The sequence below is a fragment of the Capsicum annuum genome, unplaced genomic scaffold, assembly GCF_002878395.1.
Source record: "Capsicum annuum cultivar UCD-10X-F1 unplaced genomic scaffold, UCD10Xv1.1 ctg2788, whole genome shotgun sequence".
NCBI lineage: Eukaryota > Viridiplantae > Streptophyta > Magnoliopsida > Solanales > Solanaceae > Capsicum > Capsicum annuum.
The window spans coordinates 213,663-224,037 of record NW_025834277.1 but is presented as its reverse complement, the minus strand read 5'-3'; the positions used below and the strand labels follow the sequence as shown (position 1 = coordinate 224,037).

Here is a 10,375-nt window from a genome sequence, read left to right as displayed (position 1 = left end):
TATCCTGAGTGGGAATCTTATGACCCATCATAGACTTCTTGTGATGGACTTGGGTATCAAGAAGGGCAAGAAGAGATTGGGTGGGGAGGACTGTCTAAGAGCTAGGTGGGGTGGACTGACTCCAGCTGGTGCCTTTGAGATAGGGGTGATGTTAGAAGGGATGGGTGTTTGGGAGGATAGCGGGGATGCAGATAGTATGTAAGATAGGGCTGTGGGATGCATCAAAGAATCTGCTAAAGAAGAGTTGGGCATCTCGAGGGGTTGGTCAGGCCGGTATCGAGGGGATTGGTGGTGGAATGAAGATGTTAAAAAGATGGTAGAGATGCAGAAGGCAGCTTATGTTAAGTTGTTGGAGAGTAGGAACGAAGAGGAGAAACGGGTTAGTATAGAGGAGTATAAGTTAGCAAAGAAGGAGGCTAAGTTAGTAGTTACAGCTACTAAGGCAGCATCTTTTGAGAGTTTGTATACGGGATTAGAGAAGAAAGGTAGGGAAAAGAGGTTGTTTAGGCTTGCTAAGGCTAAGGAGCAGAAGGGTCGGAATTTAGATCAAGTAAAGTGCATTAAGGAGGGAGATGGTAGAGTATTGGTGGAGGATGCTCTCATTAAGAAAAGATGCCAGTCGTATTTTCATAAGCTCTTGAATAACGAGGGGGACAGAGGTGTTGTGCTAGGGGAGTTGGAGCATACCGAGGAGTGTCGCAATTTTGGAAGTTTTCTATCGTGGCTGGGTTAAGGTAGCTGACCAACCTATTTAACAACATTTTCAAGTCTGCGAAGATGCCTGGGGCATGGAGATGGAGCACGATGATTCCTCTATATAAGAACAAGGGTGACATTCAGAGTTGCAGCAACTGTCGGGGTATTAAGTTATTGAGTCACACGATGAACATTTGGGAGAGGGTGGTGGAGCGGAGGTTGAGAAATATTATGTCTATTTTGAAGATTTAATTTGGATTTATGCCTGGTCGCTCAATGACTGAGGAAATTCACCTTGTACAAAGATTGCTAAAGCAATATATAAAGAGGAAGAGAGATCTTCACATGGTGTTTATTGACTTGGAAAAGGCGTATGAAAAGGTCCCTAGGGATGTTCTTTGGAGATGCTTGGAGGCAAGAGGGGTTCCTATAGCATATATTAGAGTGATTAATGATATGTATGAGGGGGAGAAGTCTCGAGTAAGGACGGTGGGAAGAGATTCTGAGAACTTTTCGGTCTTGACAGGTTTACATCAAGAATCGGCTCTTAGTCTGTTCTTATTTGCTGTGGTGATGGATGTGCTGATGTGGAGTTTACAAGGCGAGGTGCCTTGGTGTATGCTTTTTGCGGATGATGTAGTTTCGATTGATGATTTGTGACAAGGTTTTAATGATAAACTGGAGGTTTGGAGACAAACTCTGGAGTCTAAAGGTTTCAGATTAAGTAGGACCAAGACAGAGAATTTAGAGTGCAAGTTTAGTGACTCGAGGAAAGAGGAGGAGGTGGTGGTGAAGTTGGACTCTCAGGAAGTTTTCAACAAGGATTGTTTTAAATATCTTGGCTCTACGATCTAGGGAAATAGACAGATAGATGAGGATATATGGCACCATATTGGGGTAGGTTGGATGAAATGGAGGCTCTCTTCGGGGATTTTATGTGATAAGAAGGTGCCTCCCAAGCTTAAAGGCAAATTCTTTGGAGTTGCAGTCCAGCCGACTATGTTGTATGGAGTGAAGTGTTAGCCAGTTAAGACTTTCCATATCCAAAAGTTAAAGGTGGCGGAAATAAGGATGTTGCGTTGGATGTGTGGTCTTACAAGGGCTAACAGGGTTGGGAATAAGATTATTCGGGAGAATGTGGGAGTGGTATCGGTGGAGGAAAAATGTGGGAAGTGAGGTTGAGATGGTTTGGTCCTATGATGAAGAGAGGCACGGATGCCCAAGTTCGTAGGTGTGAGAGACTAGTGTTAGATGGTTTCAAGCGGGGTAGGGGTAGATCGAAGAAATACTGGAGAGAAGTGATTAGACGTGACATAGAGCAGTTACATCTCACTGAGGACATAACCCTGGATAGGAAAGTTTGGAGGAAAAACACTAGGATAGAGGGATAAGGTGGGTAGATGAATCGTAGTCTGTAGTTAGGAGGGTTTTGGTGTCTTTTGTTTGGTATTGTACATTACTTTTGTGGATGTTGTATCCATGTTAGTTTTATCATTCTTTATGCTTTGAATATTTTTGTATATTGTCCTGTGTCTTGAGCCATGGGTCTATCGAAAACAGCCTCTCTACTTCTTTAAAGGTAGTGGTATGGACTACGTATATTCTACCCTCCCCAGACCCCACTAGGTGGGAATATACTGGGTTTATTGTTGTTGTTGTTGTTAAGAAATCTTAAACAACAGGTCATAACCCCTCTTTTCTAACTTCTCATATTTATTAACAATGAGAAAACTCATTAGTGTTATGTGTTTATGAAATTGGGAGTATTTGATAGAGTTCACCAATTTTTATAACTCACAGATTTATATATGTTATTGTGATTTGAATCCAACCAATAAAATTAACTATGCCATTTAAGCATTAAAAAAATTTATTGCTAAATTAGATATGTTGAGATTTCATAAATGGTGGTATTAAAATTACCCTAGTCAAAAAGTTTTGGCCTACAACATTGACCACTAGGCCAATAAGGTGGCTCAATCATACCACTATACCACAGAGAAATAGTCAAATATTAAAGGTTAGAAAGAGAACTAATCAAAGTAACATAACACATTTTTTATGCAAGAAAATAGGCCAGTTTATTTTAACCAAGAAAATCAGAAATCCATAAGCATTTAGAAAAACTATACAATTTTGTATAGACAAAAAAACTAAAGGATTCAAGTCACTATGGATAATTCAGTATCCATTGAAAGTAAAGCAGGGTCATTCACATTTTAGAGTACATGTAGCATTAGAAACATATAGCTTTCGTTGTGTCACTAAGATTTTGGATAATCAATAAACATGATTTTTAGCTGCAACAAGATCAAGTAAAAGGTTTATTGTTAATAATTAATAATTTGAACAATATGAATGAGAAATTGTGTCATGTAATAAACTTTCTTTTGTGAATTATTAATTATTAATCAGTATCTTGTAATAAATGAAGCAATAGTAGGCAACGATTTCTCATTCATGTGATTCAAATATTAATTATTTGTAATAAAATTTCTACTTGATCTTGATGTAGCTAAAATCATGTTTGTTGCTAATCCAAATTTTTAGTAGCATAACAAAAGATATCAGTTAATAATGCTATAGGTCCTCTCAAATGTGAATGAACCTTGTCTACTTTCCCTAGATACTAACTTAATTATAATGACTTCGATACTTTAGTTAATTTTTTTGCATGACTGTAAATTTTATCTGAATTCTTATGAATTTTTAATTTTTAGCGTAATAGTAAACTAACATGCCTTCTTGCATAAAAATTAAGTTATGCTTCTCTTCCTCCCTTTTAGTTTTTGACATTTCTCTGGTCTATAGTGTTATTATGGATCCACCTTATTGGCCTTGTGGTCAATTTTCCAGGTACAAATCGTTATTGACTAGGGTAATTTTGATTCCATCATTATGCAATCTCAACACAATAAAATTATCACAATTGTGTTTTTTTTTGCAATGCTTTGATGGCATTGTTAATCTTATTTGTTGGATTAAAATTGAATTAACATAGATAAATCACTAAATTATAGATGTGACAACACTCTGATAAATACTCCTAGCTTCATTAACACAAAAAAATAATGAGTTTACCTATTGTTCATATATATGAGGTGTTTAAAAATGGGGGAAGGCTGGGTTATGACATATTTACCTATCTTGACCCAACTCATTTTTATCTAATTAATCTTTTGGCAGTTTGGATTTTGACACAATAATATCAACCTGAATTTAATCCAACCCACCTATTCTCAACCCCTATAGTCACATGTAATTCTTAATCATATGTCAAGATTAATTTCTGTGGTACATTATTAAGTTTTTGAAGAAATATATAATTAATGCATTTGTTTTCTTACATTTCTTGAAAGTTTCAATTCTTAGTGAACGTAAAGAGTTAGTATCTTTAACATTATGTAGTCTAAGAGGTTTCGCAAATGAAAATATTTTGATAGTCAGGTGATCACACTTATTGAAAGTAATTATATTATGTCAAGTTAAAAGACAAGTTGTAACTGCTAGCTTCAGTCCAACTTTTGCTTTTTGGACTGTATCAAAGTCAAAAGTGATTTTCACCCTTATATAGAAATAATGTTCCTAATTTCATAAGATAATTAAAAGACACAAATATGAGTTCATCTTTTATAATCATAAACAACATCATACCATGTATGACCTCCCAAAGTATGGTCTAAGTGTAGATAGTTTGCAAAACTTACCCCAACCAGAGAGTAAGATGGAAAATAAGTGGATCATATTTGGATGGATTTACTATGAATTGTGTAAAAATAGTTTGAATTACAATCCACAATATAAAATTTGGGTAAATATGTTTTTGGTAAAATATGATTTGGGTAAAATGGTTATAACCAACTTAAATATCCTAAACCCAAATAATATAAAATCTAGGATAAATTGTTCAAGCTAATTTCTAGCCATAATATAGAGAATGAATTAACTCTTTTTATCCAGGGTTAATTCATTGAGTCCTGACTCTAGCTTGGGACACAAGACATGACCACAGCACATGACTCAAGACCCAATCCTGACTCGCGACTTGAGACCTAATCATGACTAAAGAGTTGAGACCCATTCCAATATCTAACTCGAGACCCAATAATGTCTCGAGACTATAGAGTTAACCATGACTCAAGATCTAATATCCAAAAGCATCTTAGAACTCAAGATGATTAATGACTCAAGATGTGTGATCGTAACTTGACTAAATACCCTATACCTAACCCTATCATAGGACTTAGGACCTAGGACTTGACCATTACATTCTACCCCATATTTTAACAATTGACCCACCCCCAACTTGAGATAAAATCTAGAGACAAGGCTGGGAATTGAGTTTATGTCATGGTCAAGTCCCACATTGGGGTTGTGTTTTGGTTTAGAGTTGTGGTCGAGTATTGGGCCCCCATTTAGTGTAAATAATTAAGTCTCAAAATGGGATCGTACTCGAGTATCGAGCCTTAATCGAGTTTGCAACTTTTATGTTTTGTTAGATTTTATATCTCAAGTTGTGGCTAGGTCTTGGGTCTTGAGATATTGTTTGGACTTGGGTCCTAAGATGGTGTTCGGTCTTAGGTCTCACATCTAGAGTCGAGGTTGGGTTTTAGTCTTATGTAGGGAAAGAATCTTGTGCCTTCCATTGGGACTAGATTTTGTGTCCCATGTTAGGATAAAATCTTAGATTTTGAGTTAGGGCCAGGTTGAATACCGAGCAGAAAGAGCTAATGGATTTTTCTAGTTTGATAGAAAGAAATTAGCTTAAATAATTTATCCTAGAGAATATGTTTTTACTTTTTATGAGAATAATATGGGTATGAACCATTTTACCAAAATCATATTCACCCATATGTTATATGGTGGATTGTAATCCAATTCATTTTTGCTCAATCTATCCAAATCTGATAAAATTCGATCATTTTCCACCCTTACTCTTAGGTAGGGATAAGGTTTACACGCTGTTGTAATGATTTGAGGCTTCTCCTAATATGTCACATGATGCTTCAGACTATAAGTGGCCCCAAATATAAACCATGATATCTACTCAACATAAGCGGAATCTAGCATTAATAGTCTAAATTTAAAAAAAGTAAATAATCTCAGCCAAACACTATGAACGAAATATAATCTGAATCTCATGAAAGACTGAAGGTAATAGAAATCAAATTACTAGTCTGGACAAGCCTCTAATTCTACTAAAAACACATTGGACAGACTCCATCTAACCAAAACTTAAAAATAAAATCATAAGGTATGAACGAAAAGTATTTGAATATCTAAAAGTAAATATAGAGTTGACCCTGAAACCATAAGGACTCACCAACTGAAGGGATGTAGGAGGTGGTAATCATGGCTAATCATACTACTGAGGAGGAAAAGTAGAACGTTCATTATGAAACAATCTAGTTACATAGACATATATGTGGTTAATACTTTTAGAATTTACTGAGTATATTAGGTGAATGCAATAAGTAAAAACTGATATAAATCATAAGTTAAAAAATGCATTTTAATTGTATATAGACTCACCATAATCATGAATAAAATTGAATGCTAAATTATCATAAACATAAGTCATAAAGCAACATCAAATAAATTTTATGAGTCATTACACTTAGTTTCTAAAATTATCTTTTCTTTTGGAGATTCTTACAACCTACATAAATCATGGGAGTAATAAGGAGTCCAATGTATGACGCATGTTCAGTAGTGATGTCCCATACCTTGCCATTGGTGTCGAACACGAATTGGAGTGATCACTAAACTAAGTACATTTAGATAAGGGAGATACTCCCTAGCAAGCCCGTTTAACCCCGTTGGCATATATTAAGCATATGGGTTTATAAATTTGAAAACCAATCATGCTTATGTACTAAATCATGCTCATGAATAACTTTGTGATTTTCATATCATGTCGGAGACCATAATATAAAAACTGAAATCATAATCTTACTATAATAGTTTGTAATCTGAAATAGTAAGTTTGAACTTCTTATAAACAGATAGAATCATGCTAAAAAAATCACATACTTTTACTTGTAAACTAATTGAATCAGCAGAGAGTCATGTATATTTAACGACTTATGAAACTTTATATCAAAATATTAAATCTCATCTAATAACATAAAACATATGAGTAAAAACGTGAGTAAAAGTAAATTCTTATGCTAAAAAGACTTTAAATCATATGGAAATATCATTATTTCAAAAGCATGAAAAATGGGTATGAAGCCTAGCCATCAAATCCCTAAAATTCATGTAAAAGCTTAGCTTTTAGGCACATGGATGGAAGATTATCCTTGTTCAAAACCCACGTATCTAATCCTTAATGAATTTCTTGATAGAAACCTGAATTGCAACCTTGGACTTTTGAATTTTGGAGAATAAAACCTACTTAAGTGTTCTTCAAAGCTGTAGCAGAAGAGGAAGAGTGTATTTTTGAGTTGGGGAATGAGAAAGTACATTTAGTACTAGTTTTAGGATAAATTAGTATGTATGTCACCTAAATACTCACAAAGAAGTTAAGGAAAAACAAAAATTTAGCATTGTTGCGACCTTAGGAACAACATACCCTTATCGCACCATGCCAAGGGTATGCCATACCTTTATCGCAAAAACCAGTAGGTGTGGCAGACCTTTAATGTGAGGCCATTTTTTACGCCAGATATTTCATGCCTTTGTTGCACACCATAATCACAGACGCTTACTATTCTTGGTCAAAAAATACATTGAAACTCGTTCAAGAATATAGAAACACTTCCTAATGATCCCGGTAACATCCCTATCATTAATCAACTAAAAATAACCTTAAAACACATGAGAGTTTAAAAAATAAAATATTCTAAATTTTAGGGTATAACATTATCTCCCCCTTATGACCATTCATCCTCGAATAAAGACTGGGATGGAGAACAATCTATCTTATGGGTACGTTCAGCTACTATCTGAAGCATATCTCACTCTACAACTAAATTAACTTACCCCTAGAAAAACAAACAATATAAATTACTGACTACCTATGAACCTTATAGGGAAAACTAATATTAATTAGGATACTGTAGAATAAATATGAAGGAAGGACTTCTTACCTCAAGCTGACTCTATTCTAGAAGTAAATACCAAGGGATATAACCTTATCATGTGTGATTCATCTTTCCACATTGCTCCTAATGTCTCCCAAAAGTGTACTTCAAAAGAAGTATGAAACGGTCAGTGTTAAAATATAGTAACCCAATGAGGTTGGGGTTGATGCCACAAGGAATAAGCCAGACTATCTATCGAACTTGTTGAAATCACTGGGTAGTGCAGAAAAGTAAATGGAGAATTTTCTGGAATAGTAAAAGTAAAAAGATGTGGATGCTTTTGGTTATAAATAATCTAAGATGAACACTAGTCTTGTTTCCCCCTAGCTTTTAACTTTATTTATTTATCATGCACTGAAAAATTATTCCAATATGTTACATATAGAAACTGACAAGTTATGTATCACCAACTATCCAATTGACTCATTGGAAAATCTCAGTCTTTACCTTGTGAGTCTCAAAGTGTCACAGACTTGGATCCAAGATTAAATATTACCTTTTTAGTGTAAAGTTAATTAGATGAGATAGCGAAATTATAAGATAGGGGTAAATCTCAAAATACTGTCCTAATCTTCTTTTCCTAATCTCTACCTCTCTTTTTAATTAAGTAGTTAATATATGTGGTTTCTTAACGTTGGCCACTGCTAAGAAATCAATTAAACTGAAGAAAATTACAATACATGCAAGAATGTTTATCTAGAATGACTTAGCACTTCTTTTACTTTGTTATTCAACCAGGGTTACCACAACCCTAGCTAAGAGAATTAACCGCTCATAGTTGCAAGATAACTCATGGATATACAAAAAGCATAGGAACAATCTCACAATAATGAAAGAAGAGAAATCTAAGTCTCAAATCAGTTATTCAACTAAAACCAAGAAAACAAGGATCCCAAGATAAAAAAACAATCTTAGAATAGTGTAACGGGTGAAATCTTTCACTAAATGGCGCATATGAGCATAAACTAACTAAAAACATCAAAATGGTATTTATAGATTACATGAAAACCTAAGAAATTCAATCTAAAACGAATTGAGAAAGTTAAGTCTGTGGCCACCTATGGACCCACCTATGGGCCATAGGTGGCACATACGACCCTTAGGTGGGGGCCATAGGTATCAAACCAAAGAAAAGTTTCTTTAAATATTCTTATGACACCTACAGTCCGTCACCTATGCCTAGTAGGTGTCACCTGTTCCCAGTAGGTTCTAGGCAATAGGCAGAAGATCCAAAATTTCAGTTTCTTATCTGAACTTCAGCTTTCTGAAACTTATGGTCTATAACTTACTCTGTGTTGGTGGAAACTAGTACCAGTAGGTGTCATATTAAGTGGTAAATTTTTAGCTTTCAAATCTATTTTCTTTCAGTTAGCTTCACGAACCTAGTTTTCTGCAAAATCATCTCAAGAACACATCAAATCTAGCAGAATATCCTTAAGTACATGGATATTTTCATAGTTTTAAGCTTCCAAAGTTCTATAAAACCCTAGTATGTCAGCAACCTCAACTTAGAATATTTTTATATCCTCAAGAAAATAAACACAATAAAACAACACAATGATGCTTAACCAATAAAAACTTAAGACACCTATGGCAGTTAATCATCAATTTTAAGCTCAAGAACATTACCCCTCTAATTTTAACACTTCAAAATAAATTATGTTCATAAATCCAACACAACAATGTGATATATGCGAATAATGATATGAAATTACATTATCCACACACAATTATGACTATATATAAGTTACACTACTCGAGCAAATTCCAGCTAGAAATACAACCCATGTATCCTCACATCAAAGAAGTCCCAATCACTTTTATGAAATCATGCACGTTAATATAGGTACGATACACTCAAAAATAAGTTCCAACATTGTGAACAGAATACCACCGTCTTGTCATTATTTTCTTTACTTTTCACACAGTCATTTAGGTTAAAAGTTGACTTATTTCAAGAACGATCTATGATCCTATCATAACCAACTATCCTAGAACCTAGGAAAGACTAATCGAGTAAGTTCTGGACTCAACACATAAAGGAAACAATGTAGCATCACACACACACATGGCATAGGTTTACAACAAACGCTACTACCTATCCAATTCATGCAACTGTTACTTATGAGTATCATGTCCCTAATCCTAAGGACATAATGTGATTCACAATGGTCACTTTATATACAAATCACCCAATTAGAAACAAATTTTTTGAGGGTTATCATTTTTTTCTCAAAAATCAAAACAAAATACATCAACTACCTTAAATACTTATTTTTCGCCTAGTTACACAAAAAAGTACAACATAATATGTCCTAAACATGCTGACTCTAATAAGAACAAGACTCCAAGGAAAAACACAATACGTCCTAAACATTCTGACTCTAATAAGAACAAGACTCCAAGGAAAAGAAGCACGACAACAAAAACCTAAGAGGACATCAAGACCAACAAGCATCCGTACCCCATCAAATAGGCATGCATTATTCCTAATGCATTGGGCCGCTATAAATTGAGAGAGTTAGAAACATACCTATAGCACCTTAGGTGCATAGATATGATGTCAATTACAAGTATGTATGAATGTATAAATA

The 10,375-nt window shown here is 34.6% G+C and overlaps 1 protein-coding gene across 1 annotated transcript; it reads left to right on the top strand.

The window, feature by feature from the left end:
- Window positions 1–972: 972 nt before the first annotated feature.
- LOC124890962 lies at window positions 973–2,399 on the top strand. The gene is made up of 2 exons (XM_047402807.1): window positions 973–1,302; window positions 2,379–2,399. The coding sequence occupies exons 1-2, from the start codon at window positions 973–975 to the stop codon at window positions 2,397–2,399; spliced, it is 351 nt and encodes a 116-aa protein (XP_047258763.1).
- Window positions 2,400–10,375: the final 7,976 nt, after the last annotated feature.

What these genes read in the sequence shown, in the direction of transcription:
- LOC124890962 (XM_047402807.1), top strand. Translation starts at nt 973, where the DNA reads ATGACTGAGGAAATTCACCTTGTACAAAGATTGCTAAAGCAATATATA. An exon ending in TGTGGAGTTTACAAGGCGAG is followed by an intron (nt 1,303 to 2,378) that starts GTGCCTTGGTGT and finishes CTTAAACAACAG; the next exon opens with GTCATAACCCCTCTTTTCTA.